Raw genomic sequence first — 15,893 nt, 5'->3', positions numbered from 1 at the left:
CGTTGTTGAATTATTTTTGAAGAGTCGAGTCAATAATCTAGGTCTTAGGTTACTTGGAACTATCAACATTTATGTAAAAAGGATAATAAAACCTAATAAAATAAAAAGAGTAATAATCAATTTTTAGGTATACAAATTGTTTGCACACAAAAATATTTTTACTTTTAATTATTCTATGGAATAATATAATCGGTAGCGGGTATGAACTCCTTCTGGATATTCCTATCAGGGGAAGTGGATCAATCCCTTTGGTCCGCAAATTCTAATGAAATTCAGGTGTTTCCTGACCCGGGAAACTAGTACCTCCTAAGGCTCCCTTGTACAGGGTCACAGATGAAGTCCACAACGGTATCCTTGGCGGAGAAGAAAGTCTTCACAACGGTTTAGAGGGCGGAAGTTGCAGCCCCTTAGTTTTAGAGCTTGTATAAAATCAAACCTGGAAATCGGCAGCTGATTTTTCAGTATTTGTATTGAGCGGAAGTCATGTAGACCCGAACGGTCTATACATAACAGTACCCACAGCGGTATAGAAAGCAAAGGGAATGACTACTATACTATTTTTCACAGGAATATCATTATGGTTGAGGAACTAAATGATGGTCCCCAGTACGGGCGCCACTTAAATGAGGCAGGGGTGCGAAGAATCTCTCGCTTGGAGAAATTTTATATCTAAATGAGTTGTTGAATAGGCACATGGAATGTGCGGAGTTTATATGAACCCGGAAAAATACATAATGCAATAAATGAGATGAGAAGAGTGCATATATCAATTTTGGGTATTAGTGAAATGAAGTGGCCGGATCTGGCCAATGCAATGTAGATAATCATGAAGTATATTATTCAGGAGAAGACAGCAGTTATCATCAAAGTCTCTAGGGAGGTTAGTAGATGTGTTAGCGCTGTATACCAGATATCTGAACAAGTTATAATGATTCAGTTGAACGCAAAACCCATAAACAAATTTAATACAAGTCTATGCATCGACAGCGGAAAGTGAACTTAAAGAACTTGAAAATTTCTACGCAGATATAAAACTGTTACTGACCAACTCAAGACTAGAGATCTCACCATTCTGATGGGCGACCTTCCATCTGCTTTAGTTTAGGTTGTTCAGAGTTATTATATGAAACGTATTTTGATCCGAGAATTATCACTTTAATTTTTTGTTATATTAAGTACTTACCAGCTTCGTTGACATGTTTGCAAAGATGATCGTATGGAATGTATGCTGAAGGTTTAGGTGGTGGTTTAATACTAGTTATTCGAGTCCTAAAATACCAAAGTAAATAATTAAAAGTGGAGATTTAAAGTTCTTTATAACGGGGTAGAGTTCTTTATAACGTGGTAGAAAAAATTCACTGAATACTGTTGAAAAAAAATTACCTTTCAGTCTTTCGGCTGGTTTTAGGTATTTCCTTGGGTTTGGGAGCAGGCTCTGTTTTTTTCTTGGTTGGTGACACGGACGGAGTTATATTTGAGGCGAATCTAAAATAAATGTAATATAAAACATCTTTTATTAATTTATTAAATTATACCTACGTGTTTGGATTGAGTAAACTATCATCAAAGACCACTTTTCCTGTGTTAGTGAATATATCCTTCTTAATTTTGATAAAGTCTCTCCTGGCGTTTTTATTTGAAAGTGCGTCGTGTTTGGAACTGTCCTTGCTCTGCTTAAGGAATTCTTCAAACGCTAGCCTGGTACAAGTTAAATCATTGGGGTCGTGTTCGGGTTGTGAAAGGTGGACATCGCAGTTAGCTAGCAACATTGCGTCTGCTGCTTCTTTCGACATTGGGATCCTTTGACTCACCTCTGGCGGTTCTTCGCACATGACCAAAGCTCGACCTACTTTTACAGTATTATCTTTTAAAATGGTATCATTAGTTTATTTCATTCTTACCCTTTACTATTGCCCTCACTTCATCAGCTGCCGCGTGATCTGAGGATAAAGAAAAAAGATTATTTCGAAAAACATTTAACTGTGAATTAAGTAACACATGAATCTATGTCTCTCTGGTTGTGCTAGCCTTACCTGTAACATGTCGATGAAAACTGTCAAGCTCCAATAGTGTCCGACATCTACGACAAAATGTTAGGCGAGAAGTACTCCTTAACAGCTTGCTTTCTGATTGTTCTTCGACTGCATGTATCATAACGTCATATTTGGCAATCAAGCATTCTTCACATATACATTGACCATTTCTATCCAGTATTGGGCCTGCTGGACGAAAATATGGATCTCCTAGTAACCGGAAAAAGTGATGATCTAATCGTCTTAAATCTAAATCGCTCTTTCTAAAATAAAAAATTATTAACACCAATTATTAATGTATTTCTGCTATGTAAAATGTGTACTTATACAGCTAATGTAACTATACCATATATACCATTTTCCAAAGAATAAAGAGTAATATAATAAGAAATATAAAATGTCAGATTCTGCAATAAAGTTTAATGATGATATTAAAATATTTTCAAAGACATTCACAGTTCAAATTTCACATTGTTGAAAACAATTGTGAAAAAAGGTTTTAAAATAAAATTCTCAAAGTGCTTATTTGCGAAAAATAGTGCAATATACTTGGGTCACATAATCGAAAAAAATTCAGTGAGACCATTAAAAGATTACCTAACTGCTGTAAAAATCTTTCCAGTTTCGGAAAAAAAGAAAAAATGTCCGCCAATTTTTGGGAAAAATAAATTTTCATCAAAAAATTATACCACACAGAGCATTTATATTTGACCCACTATATAAAATATAGATGAACTATTAGAAAAACTATTTTTAGACAGCGGTAAGCCTAGAAAATAATGTATCCTTAAAAACTAATAGAATCATTCAAAATGATTTTTATACTTTCGCTTCTCTTACTTACTCTTGTTCAGTCCGCTCCATCCAAAAGTTAGTGGTCAGAACTTTTTTATGATTACTAATCATAGCTTCTTCTATATAATATGCTACTGTACCCTCTACCAGACTATGATCGTCACTGGAAAATAAATAATTTTTATTGCTTCAATGTTATAAATATTAAGTTTTACTTACTTAATTTTTTTAATTCGGTTTTGTTCACTAATCCATAAATTCTGTAAGTCTTCTAATAATGCAAACATGGCAGGAGGATCACCAGGACTTGCTCTGGTCTATAAAAAAGTTTGCATGAATTAGGTATGTACAGGGAGAAACAAATATGAATAAACTTGTTTTAGTAACTTGTTATTGAATTATAATGGCAGTAAATAAATATTATCTTAAATTAAAATTTCTATTGAGCTCAGCAATAGTAAAGATGTGATCATATTCAATGATATCTCTTAGTTCAACTAAACGAATCATCTTACCTTTAAAACATGCTTAATTTTCTGTTGGACATAATCTGTCTCCAAAAAATATCTTATGAATACACATGTGTTAAAATCTACCCAACACACAGAATAATTGCTATAGATGATTACTTCAAACTCGGCAAATACCTCCCTTAAATGTTTGGCAGCTGTCAACATGGCTTCATAATAATAAAATAGTTCTGAAAACAAAAAAAAATCATTGTAGCATTATGAATAAAATAATTTCACAAAACTGTTCTGCTGATTTTATAAGATTAAGGTTTTGTTGAATATAACACACTTACTAGTAATTAGGTGGTCTCCTCCTTCTTGCTTCGTGTAATTCCATTGCGCAAAAATGCAATATTCTCTTAGTAGAGCCAATACTCTTAAATAAACTTGACTCTTGTCTTCTTGGATCAAACTATAAATAACAAAAACATTTAGGAACATAAAATATAATATGATACGGGGGAGAGAGGGTGCCTTTAACAGCAAGCTTCAATATGACACAAGTGTCTCCCCCCTTCAAATATTAATTGACGTGTTTTTGCGCTTTTCCTAAAAATTACTGCTACGAAAAACCTACAAAATTGTCTCAAAAACATAGATCTTCGGCTGAACAAATGGAAAATGAAAGCAAATGAAGCCAAATCCAAGCGCGCAACCTTCACAATGAAAAGGGGTACCTGCCAGCCGGTCACAATGAATGCTAACAGCTTCAACAGACCAATGACGTAAAGTACCTTGGTATGCATTTAGATAGTTAAATGACGTGGAGAACACATATCTTCACAAAATGTAAACAATTGGAATTAAAACTGCACCAAATGTACTGGCTGATTGGCAGGAAATCCAGCCTAAGAATAGAAAATTAAATCCTAATCTATAAATCTATCCTAAAGCCGGTATGGACATACGGAATTGAACTCTGGGGTACTGCTAGTAACTCAAACATTAAAACCCTCTAAAGATTTCAAAATAAGATCCTGCGCATAATAACAGACGCCCCGTGGTACGTGCCCAATATGCTAATCGAGAGAGACTTGAAAATATCATCCGTAAAACAGAAATAACACGTTACAGTGATAAACTAAAACATAAAGCCAGTGATCATCGTAATGTGCTAGTGCGTGAGCTACACAAAACCAGTGTCACTTAAAAACGATTCAAACCATAACTTATAGACAAGTTTTTAAGTTTATCAGCAAAATAATCAGTTTGACGTTTTGATTGTTTATTTAACATCTCATACTACATATTTCAACTGTCAAACCCATCTATACAGTTGTGACAGAAAAAGGTTTACTTTTACAACTTGATTGGTCTACTCTAGAATGTTATCTGTGCTAATTTCTATTGTGGTGGGAGATGACCTAATCTCATTATGGAGTAGTTAAATAACTGTCCCAGAAATAGGAAGCCTTTCTTTGGGACTTGCTGCAGAGTTTTTCCAGTAATAAAAGGTCGTATCCTGGGACCTTTTTGTATCGATGTTGTGTTGTATTACTGAAAAGTTGCTTTATTGAGGTCTATTTTACTCTGAGGTGATCTTGATATTTGCCATTGATTTCTAAGCCTTCTTTTCTCCATTATTTTTTTGTATATTGTATTGGAACAGTTTTTATTCATATGTAGGTTTGTAGGTAATGATGTTGACTTTCATGCTGCTTCCTGTACAACTGTGTTAAAATGTTCTATTGCACTGTCGATATGTTTTTATTTACAGTTATGATAACCAGTGAATGGTCAGAGGATAAAACAAAAAAGGCTTTGGTTTAAAGTATTTTTCGTTTATTCCTTTACTGTACTGTTATGAAAATTGTAATGTTGGTCTTACCAAAACAAAGCTATTATCATTCTTAGTCTTCCATATTTTTTGTTTCGATTCGCTATTCGAGTATTTAGTTGGACAATATGTTTACATTTGTCATCAATTTTTTCCCCATAGTAGATAAAATTTGTGACTTTTTCAAATATATATTATGTTCCTTCGTCGTTTGTAAAGCTCAAATAGTTATCCTGTGTTTTTTGCTTTGTGTCTCCCATTATCATGTATTTTCTTCATGATTCTTATTAATTCTCTTAATTCTTTCTCTTTCTACATACTGTTAATATGTTTTCTGAATAGTTTAATAGTGTTTATCTACCAGCAAATCTAATAAGGATAAAATTAAATGGACGATAAACTCATTTGATTCATATAAATCACTGGATCCGGACAGGATTTATTCAATACTTCTACAGAAGGGGAATGATCTGTAGAAAAAATTGTGTATGATACTGCAGGCTAGCTTAGGACTGGGGTACATACCAAAGCATGGGGGCTAATAAGGCTGACTTTTATATCCAAACCTTACAAAATCAGACAGGAAAAAGCTAAGACCCTGTGGCTGATAAGTCTGATGTCATTCGTAATGAAGACTCAGAACAAGTGCTTGATAGCCATATTAGGGATGGTATATTGGTTGAAAGTTCAATACACTAGGGACAATATGTGCATCGAGGAGGACTCAAAGTAGGACGACACAAGCTGCAGATCGATAGACTGCATGCTGAGGAGCCATGCTATATAAGCAAATTTATGGGGGATAAGGTGTCAGCACAAATAACAAGCAGCTGTCCGCAGGAGGGAGTTTTATCTCCACTCTCGTGGAATCTGGTCATGGATGGATTGCTAGCTAGACTCAACAATGACAGGCATCCTATCTTTAGCATAAATTCATTATTAGGTAAATAAACAAAATTATTAGAAATTCCCGAAACAGGTCGATTTTTGATTTTAATTTACGATTTTTTCAAATTATAATCTAATATACAGGGTGAACCACCTTCATATGATGACGTCATCACTTTTTTTTAAAGGAACCCCCTTTTTTCAATTTACATATATTATTTCCTTTGCTGAGCTGATTCAAAAAATGTATAAAACGTTGCTTCAAATTGGTACATGGTGGCAAAAGAAACGTAAATTTACAGTAAATGTTCAAATTGTTCTCCATTGATCGTGAGACAATGACTGAACCGGTCATTAATTTCGTCTTTAACATTCTGTAGTATAGCGGGTGTTATATTCTTTATTTCTTGCCTAATTCGGTCTTGTAGTTGATGGATATTATCGGGTCTGTTTGTTCGGCAAAAATTGCAATATCGGCTTGGTTGAAAATCTATATCGAGTGGAATGGAATATCATCAAATATGAAATTTCATTTAATGTGTTTAATACATTTTTATTCTTCATTTATTATTTTGTAAGTAACTTGGCGGTTATATGGTGATGACGTCATCATACGAAGATGGTTCACACTGTATATTATATTATAATTTGAAAAAATAGTAAATTAAAATCAAAAATCGACCTGTTTCGGAAATTTCTAATAATGTTGTTTATTTAGCTAATGAATTTATGTGTTACTTTATGGTCACACATGCAAATTTTTGCATTTTTGCTGCCCTGTACCAGTTTGAAGCAACATGTTACACATTTTTGGAATCAGCTCCACAAGGGAAATCTATAAATTGAAAAAAATGGTGATGACGTCATCATACTAAGGTGGTTCAACCTGTATATTAAATTATAATTTGAAAAAATAATAAATTAAAATCAAAAATCAACCTGTTTCAGGAATTTCTAGTAGTGTTGTTTATTTAGCTAATAATGAATTTATATGTTACTTTATGGACACACTAATATATATATATATATATATATATATATATATATATATATATATATATATATATATATATATATATTGTTTTTCTTTTTTGATAATTCTAAACTGTTAATTTTTAATAACTTATTGCTATTAAATGCAAACATTTCATTTTTAATATAAATTTCAATACCACCAAACACCTATATATTGTTCTATCATGCATCTTTTGTAGCTACCTTCATCAGAAGATCAAAATGTTCTCTAGACTTTATCCAAAAAATTATAATAGGAAAAGAATTCTTTTAGGTAGTCTAACAAAAAAATTAATTTTTAGCAACAATTTGTATGAAAAAATTACCTGCGTATTAATCCTCGCATTTCGTCCAGGAAATAAGGCGTCAAATACTCTGAAGTAGGGTCAGGGCTCACACTAGCGAAGTTTCTATAAACATAATGCATGAAGTGGTGTAAGTCAATCCAATTTTTGGAGTTACTGGGGACCATATCTTTGACTTTATACAAAAAATTCAATAGCACTTTTCTTTCTGGAGCAGTGAAGTCTTTGTTGTTCAACCAATTTAAGCCAACAGGAACTTCCACACTATTTGGATCATTTGGATCCTTAGTCTGGAAATAATATTAAAAGAGACAAAATATTATTTGTCTTCATAGAAGCAATGCAATACATAAAATATCTAGCAAACTACAATCATCATTTTATTGACATTTATTTCCTATAAACTGAAAAAAAAAAATAAAAATGTGAAATATCTTTTATTAAATGAAAGGATTACTATTTCACTTTTCTTGCTATAAAATGATATCAACACAAACAATTTTTCAAGTTGACATATTATTGTTGTTATTTGTCAACTGGGGATGAACAGATAATATGTGAACAAGTAATCATATACCTATTCATCCCACAGTTGATTCATTCACAATAAACTGGTTTAATTGCTGAATGGTAAATAGTATATATTTAACTTCATGACCAAAGATGTTAATCTCTCTATACTTAGTTTGAATCAACAAAATATAAACAAAAGTTTTTCCTATTAGATTTGTCCCCAACTGCGCTGTCTATTATCCTGGTATACAAAAAAGGAGCTAGCTAAACATTACACATTTACAGACAGAAAATATAAAATGTTATAATGTATTATAAAGTTTTATCATGATTTCTCTTTCTTTATTAATTACTAATTTGTGCAATTTGTTAGCATACTTGACTTCCATTCTTAATTAATTACAGCTATCATATAGGCCTGATTTTCTAGTTTACATTTCTTGCTCAGTTTATAATTCTCTACAGAGTGGTTGTTTTCCCTTGTCTTCTCTGTACCTGCCTCTTGAAAGTCAACTTTGTTTCATTAGTGTACATGTCCATTTGTAATCTAATTAGAAAAGTATTCGGCCGTGTGTTATCTAATTAGTTTTGTTAGTAAATTAGCTATAGATTTACAAATAGTACCATTACCAGAACTAGTTGCTTACCCTTAATAGTTTGTAAAGACTGTCTCGCGTATTATCATGAAGAGCCTTAAGAAATTCAAGTGAATATATACCGACATCATCTTGAACTGCTCTTACAACTTGCGGAGCCGACTGTTGTTTTGATTCCAATTCAAATTCGTGGGAAGCTCGCCGACACGTTTGTTTAACTAAAAGTTCGATAAACGACGAGAATTTACTCATGATTGTTTCTTGAAAGCAACTGCCCAGATAATAATAAAGGTTACATTAGCAAACCCCAGTAATGAATGTAATGCAAACACTCATTTTACAGGTGAAATTGTACTTCCTCCTTCAAAATCAAAACTGAAAAATTAACATTTTAGGCTATTTGGCGTTCAATTCAGCTTGAGGCTTTGTCTGTCACTAGTTACTTCATACTACCGATGTGAAGTTAGCAACGTTGCCAGCAATGTTTTTTTCCGAATAAACTTCGAGAAATTATGAACGGAGGCGCTTATCACATTGTGAGGATAACATACAGTTAAGTCCATGGTTCTTTACCCGTGCGTCATTAATACCTGGTGAAATAAAACACATACTTTTTATCTAGCATCATTGTCTTCTACGCATGAAACTAAAGACAAACCAGCTACCGCCTGTTATTGAGTAAAGACACATGTTATTTTTATAAACGCTCTAGACTTAGTACATCGAAAAGGGATAGGTACAAAAAGACGCTTGGGAACTTTTTCAGATTAAGGGACGTACAATCTGTGACGTTTCCGATTTGTTTACTTGTGGCTGTCAATTTGTTGGATAATTTTGGGTTTTTTGCCCTGTTTTTGCATTTCGAAGTTATTTGTATTGGACAAATTGTTTTCATAATTAATTTTATATTGAAGTTTAAAATTTAATCGAGTACTTTGAATTAGAAAAAAGGAATGGGGGATCGTTGGAACCGTTGTCATCTGTTCAATGAAATATGAGAAACGAAAAACATACGTTCAAAATCTTGCAACATTATTGTTTGAGGTAAATAATGTTTCATTATTTAAATAATTTTACTGTTAGGTACCTATTACATCAACACACTAAACATTATTATATAAGTATTTAATTATATTTCTTTATAAATTGCTTATTTATTAATTAATCACTATTGATATTAAAAGAATTTATTAGGCTACTTCAAATCTAGCTGTAATTCTGCACCAACATTTCAAAGCAAAGCTAACATTTTACATTCTATTTATTTGGTAACATCAAATTTTATAATATGTATTATCCGTGATCAGACCAGTAGCCACTTTCTGTAACTTGCTGTTGCGTGGAGTAAATTTCGGATGTATTTCGTATGCTTTAAATTAAATGATGACGCACGGGTAAAGAACCATGGACTCAACTCATATAACTTTTTTGAAAGTTAAGACCTTTAATTGTGATAAAAAGGAAGGTAGGACTATGAAAATTTTAATTATTATATGAGAATATGAAATTTATATTTACCGCCATCCACGGTATTTATTAATACAGTAGGTGGCTGGATATTGATATTTATATTTGTAGGTATTTTGTTTTAATAAGATTGATAACATCTTTTATATTATTATTTTATAATGTGCTTTCTTACAAGCAGTTTTCTGGCCAATAAATTAAATTAATTTGATCGTAAAAAATTCATTGTAATGTTTTCTATTATTTGGATACAATTTTTGACAGATCTGTAAACCTTTCAACATCTCAACGCCTCCGTTTATGAGGTCTACAGTGGTTTCGATAAAAAATCACAAACGCAACTACTATGCTATCATCTAGCATTCTATTCCATATAGATATTTATATAAATGCAAACATTCCCGAAGTAATAGTGAAGTTCCAGGAAATCTATAGAAACTACTCAGAGAAAATTAGAAAATTTTTTATGCAAAAATTGAAGAATTTTTTCTTCAATGAAGAATTGAAGAAGTCGGGACTGGAACGTGAAATGTATGCTGGTATCGGCAACTGGACCCTCTTTTACAACTTCCAGTTGTATAAAAATGACAAGGGACGGTTTTCTCTCCGCACCAGTAACTATGCGGATTGCAACAGACTAACACCTGGACTTCGGTGTCTTTAAAGATCTCCTCCACCATATTTCGGATAACCCTCCAATCTAATTGGTGGCTCTCCAACTTTGGCATGGCTAACTTTTGCACGTCGGACTCTAGTACGTGCTCTCTCAATTGAAGTAAGGCTTCCCATACATCTCGGTAGGTAGGTTGGTCACGGGCAGTGTCTTTTGTTACCAGGTAGAAAAGGTAACGTGATGCATCTTGGAGTTTCAAGGTTTTACCGGGAGCTGGCACCTGGCATTGAAGTTCTGCAACTCGACCAAACTTCCTTCGAAAGACGGATGCCAACCCTGGTGCGTCTTTGATACTGGCCGGGATGGTAAGGGCCAGCGAGTAGTCATCGGGAGCGCGAGTAGATCTTGCTTTTCTTCAGTGGTAACACCATGTCTTGCTTTACCGGTACCTCCATAGGCACCCATGAATTCCTCAAACGTGAGGTCAGACACGTCTTGGACTTGGTTTACTTCCACTTCTTCATCTACGTCGTGGTCACCTTCGAAAGACGCCAGCCGGTTATGGTGTACTATCATCGGCTTTCCATAATGAGGTATGGACCTTATGGAAATAATTGTTCGTTGCATAAAAAGGGTGATTAACTGGAGTGTAAGAACTATAGAGGCATTACTCTGTTAACATCTGCGTATAAAATTTTCGGCAATGTATTATTTGAAAGAAAGGAAGGAGGGTTATTCCCTATAGTTTCTACATTCCAATTGATCACCCTTTTTGTGTAGCGGGCAAACGATCCCAATACACCACTCTTCTGGGATTTGTTCCTTATTCCAGGCTCTCAGTATGATTTTATATATATGATTCAGATTTAATAATTTCCGCGGGTATACCATCACTTCCTGGAGATTTATTCTTTTTTAGGTGTTTTATTGCATCCCGTACTTCCTGAATTGATGGAGGCTCCAATGGTGTATTGTTGTTTGCTCCTGGGGGTGGTTGATTTGGATCTTCTACTTCGATAGTAAGTAGTTCTTTATAGTGTTCTACCCACCTTTTCAATAATTCTTCTTTTGTATTGAGTATATGCCCCTCCTTATCCTTACATAGTCCGATCCTTGGTTAAATTATTTTCTTGCTTTATTTAGATTTTTATAGAATTTTCTTGTTTGATTTTCCTTTTTTAATGCCTCAAGTTCTTCCATTATTCTATCTTCATAAGTTCGCTTTTTTCTCCGATGGATGTACTTATCTTCTCTTCTGAGATCTTTATATTTTTGTTCTTTTTCTCGGGTTTTTCTTTGCTGCATCAGTTTATATGCATTGTTCTTTCTTCTTGTAATGTCCTCGCACTCAGAATCTAACCACTCATTGCGTGGTGATCTTTGTGGCCCTAGAATGTTATTTACTGCGTCTTTAATGTAATTTTTACACATTTCCCATTGTTCACTAATTGTTAGATTCTCTTTAGTTATGTATTTAGTTTCGATATATTTTTGAAACCTTTCTACCGTTTGCAGGTTTTTGAGGAGTTCAATATTAAGGCGCCTTGTTTTGGTACTTCTCTCCTTCTTCGCATTTGAGATTCTAGCCCGAATTCTTGATCACATGATCAATTTGGTTGTTGGTTAATCCATCAGGCGAGGTCCAAGTCCCCATATGTATTTTTTTGTATAGAAAACATGTGCTTCCTACGATCATGTTCTTTGAGGCTGCGAAGGTGACTGCTCGGTGCCCATTCGAATTAGTATTATTATGGAGACTATATTTACCAATGTGCAGTAGATATATTTCTTCCCTTCCGATTTTTGTGTTCAGATCACCGATTACTATTTTAATGTCACTTCTGGGACAATTGTCATATGTTCTTTCTAATTCATTATAGAAATTGTCTTTTTCTTCGTCTTCCTTATCCTCTGTTGGGGCATGTACATTAATAAGGCTAATATTAAAAAACTTGCCCCTGATCCTTAAGGAGCTCATTCGCGGATTTATCGGCATAAAATCTATAACCAAGTGCTTGACTTTATTATTGACTATAAAGGCTGTCCCAAATTCATGTCTAGTTCTATGGCAACTATAGTATACATTGTAGTTTGCTTTTTGGATTATGCCATGGCCTGTCCATCGTACTTCTTGTATTGCAGTAATATCAGCATTATATTGTGCTAATATGTCACACAGTTTTCGGATGTTTCCAGGGTCGATAAGTGTGCGAACCTTCCAGGTAAATACATAAAGATCATTATTTCCATTATTCAGGTCCTTATTTCGTTGCATAGGTCGTCGTAGAGATTTTCGTCCGGCATTTTTGACTTTCGATTTCATAACTATGGGGTTTTACCGGGTTGGGTAGTTAACCCAACGCCAAACCCCCTTTTCTGAGGGCCATTTCACCCGCTCTCGTCAGTTTCCACCCGGGTTGGATACCAGATTTGGGTTGCTCGGTTAACAGGGGACACCAGCGTGAAGGTGAGAGTCGGATTGGAGTAGAAGAGGATAGTTGGAGTAAACTGGAATCAACTCCATGTATTCGCATTCTACCCCTTTATCCCCCATATAGAAGTTACTGCAGCAATTACATGCTGAAAATTATTTCAGCATATGTTAGAACAAACGATTCAATTTTGGTTTGACAGAACTACAAATTGTTTGTGACTGGAGACTGTTTTGTGGCTATCCCGAAGATAAACAGAACATCATAGTAGTAGGACTCATAGAACCTACATGCCTTCACGGTAGAGATAGACTTCTCACATATCTAGACATAGCAATTCTACAAAACGTGAGTTAACAACACGAAATGCAATGACCCGACGAGGAAGATTTAATTTACAACCCAATTATATTGGCCCTGGGAGGAGTGGAAACAAACCACCAAGTGGTGGTTGTGAGTGAAACCATCGACGCAATACCAACTTCTTCTTCAAGTGCCATCTCCGCGGCGGAGGTCGGCAATCATCATAGCTATTCGGACTTTTGAGACGGCTGCTCTGAAAAGTTCATTTGATGTACATCCGTACCAATCTCTCAGGTTGCGCAGCCATGACATTCTACGCCTCCCTATGCTTCTCTTTCCTTGGATCTTTCCCTGCATAATCAGTTGGAGCAAGGTGTATTTCTCTCCACGTGTAATATGTCCGAGATATTCTAATTTTCTTATTTTTATTGAATTTGAAATTTCCATTTCTTTGTTCATCCTTCCCAGAACCTCTTTGTTTGTGACGTGTTCTGTCCATGATATTTTCAGAATTCTTCTGTACACCCACAGCTCAAATGATTCCAGTTTTTTCATTGATGTCGCATTCAAGGTCCAAGATTCCATTCCATAAAATAAAGTCGAAAAAACATAGCACCTCGCCAACCTAACTCTTAGTTCCAGTTTTAAATCCCTGGTACATAGAACTCTTCTCATTTTGTTGAAATTTGCTCTAGCCTTTTCTATTCTTATTTTTATCTCCTGATTGTAATCATTTGTGGAGTTAATCATTGTTCCCAGGTATGCATATTTGTCCACTTGTTCGACGTTGGTTTCGTTTATTAGAAGATTCTCGTTATTTCTTTGAGTTTTCGATATTCTCATAAATTTCGTCTTCTTGACATTCATTGTTAGACCATACTCTTTTCCATACTCTGCTATTCTGGTCACCAGTCTCTGAAAATCTTCAATGTTTTCGGCTAAGATCACAGTGTCGTCCGCATATCTAATGTTGTTAATGGGGACTCCATTTACCTTTATTCCAGCTGTTTCACCCTCAAGAGCTTTTTTCAGGACCTCTTCGGAGTAGGCATTGAAAAGAATTGGCGACAATACGCATCCCTGTCTTACTCCACATCTAATTTCAATTTCTTCTGACATCTGTTCGTTAACACGTACTTTTGCTCGCTGTTTATAGTATAAATTTGATATGATCCCGAGGTCGTTGTAGTCAATCTTCTTTGATTTCAGGACATTCATTAAATGTTTATGTCGTACTTTATCGAATGCTTTATTATAGTCAATAAAATATGCGTATATATCTTGATTGACGTCCAGGCATCTTTGTATTAGTATATTAAGTGAAAAAAGAGCTTCACGTGTTCCTAGGCCTTTGCGAAAACCAAATTGTGTATTATTAACGTCTATGTCCAGTTTGTGATATATATCAATACCAACAATAAACCCAAAACAAGATCTAGAAGAATGTGTTCTAAAACTAGAGAAAATGATACAAAACGCTATCGATGCCAGCAACAAGAAATAAGAAACAGTAACAGAAAAGAAGAAGAGCCAACAGAATAAGAAATCAAGAGGGTAACAGGATTGCTAATGAATTGAAAAGGGAAGTTAAAAATCAATTAGAAGACACAGGAACGAACACTGGAACAATTACATCCAGCAACTAAATCCAAATAAACCCTTACATGGAGAAAATGGAATTGTGTACACAGAACAAGACAAAGCGGAAGTTATGAAAAATACGCTAGAAAGAGGATGTAGGAAAAAGTACCATCCCGATGAAGATCTAGACTTCACAGAAGCAGTGGAAACTAAAAAGAATAAGATGCAACATAGATATTAGTATTACACACCTCCCATGAAGAGGTCAGACGGCTGATACTAACGCCAAAAAAGCTTCAGGACCGGACCAGATTACGAATAGAGCTTTGTAGAATCTGCCAGTAAAAGCAATAGTCTACATAACAAATTTAATCAACAACATTAATACACTAATTAATTAGATTAATAGACTTTCCTGACACGTGGAAGGGAGATCACGTAATAATGATCGAAAAACGGCACATTTCCAGAATTATCGCCCGATAAGCTAGACTAGCAATTGCAATGCTATTCTACGACTACGCGGCATCTACATATAAAAATATCTAAAGTTGCCCCTCTTTCTTATTTTAGAAGCAGTAATAGCGCTGACATGACCGCTCCCTAGTGGTCCAAATAAGGAACTAAAATTATAATCAACTTCTATTGTTTTGTGTACAGCCTTTGCCGACGCTGAAAAATGACAGTGAAAAATCCTTCTATTGTCGCAGCAAGAGTGGACCTCTCAAATTATCCACTCCGCTGTATGCTCTGCTAAGGGGCTTCGTGTATAGTGTACGAAGTACCCCTAAGCATTTATCCAATTTAACTTCTGGATGTTGTGGATTCTGCCAAGTCTTGATAAAGACTTGGTTTGGAATTCTTATATCAATAATAAGGTACACCATCGTTTGAAATAAAACAAGTTTTTATGTGTGAAGACTAGCTACGGAGTCTAAAATTGCGGTAGCTTGGAGCAGAGCCCCGACCGGTGACCCCCTAGAGCGTACTATGCTCTAGGTGAGGCCGTGGTCTAACGACTGATCCCAGTGATCCCGACTTGAAAATTGTGCAATTATTTATAC

At 34.7% G+C, this 15,893-nt stretch overlaps 1 protein-coding gene across 3 annotated transcripts in view; it reads right to left on the bottom strand.

The window, feature by feature from the left end:
- The window catches only part of LOC140451920 (uncharacterized), a 45,234-nt gene extending 36,316 nt beyond the window's left edge, over window positions 1-8,918 (bottom strand). The window contains exons 1-11 of one of the 3 annotated variants that reach the window (XM_072545885.1): window positions 8,485-8,918; window positions 7,346-7,614; window positions 3,634-3,752; window positions 3,344-3,528; window positions 3,048-3,145; window positions 2,878-2,991; window positions 2,034-2,296; window positions 1,902-1,940; window positions 1,540-1,864; window positions 1,384-1,485; window positions 1,184-1,269 (exon numbers count right to left, since the gene is read on the bottom strand). In XM_072545885.1, the coding sequence (XP_072401986.1) occupies window positions 1,184-1,269; window positions 1,384-1,485; window positions 1,540-1,864; window positions 1,902-1,940; window positions 2,034-2,296; window positions 2,878-2,991; window positions 3,048-3,145; window positions 3,344-3,528; window positions 3,634-3,752; window positions 7,346-7,614; window positions 8,485-8,685 (1,801 nt within the window). In that variant the 5' untranslated portion in view covers window positions 8,686-8,918. The remainder of the gene's footprint in view (window positions 1-1,183; window positions 1,270-1,383; window positions 1,486-1,539; window positions 1,865-1,901; window positions 1,941-2,033; window positions 2,297-2,877; window positions 2,992-3,047; window positions 3,146-3,343; window positions 3,529-3,633; window positions 3,753-7,345; window positions 7,615-8,484) is intronic. The other 2 variants (XM_072545886.1, XM_072545887.1) reach the window with 2 other exon arrangements.
- Window positions 8,919-15,893: the final 6,975 nt, after the last annotated feature.

The sequence above is a fragment of the Diabrotica undecimpunctata genome, chromosome 10 (genome assembly GCF_040954645.1).
Source record: "Diabrotica undecimpunctata isolate CICGRU chromosome 10, icDiaUnde3, whole genome shotgun sequence".
NCBI lineage: Eukaryota > Metazoa > Arthropoda > Insecta > Coleoptera > Chrysomelidae > Diabrotica > Diabrotica undecimpunctata.
Note: the sequence above shows the minus strand (reverse complement) of the source record. Positions and strands in the feature narration are given on the sequence as shown.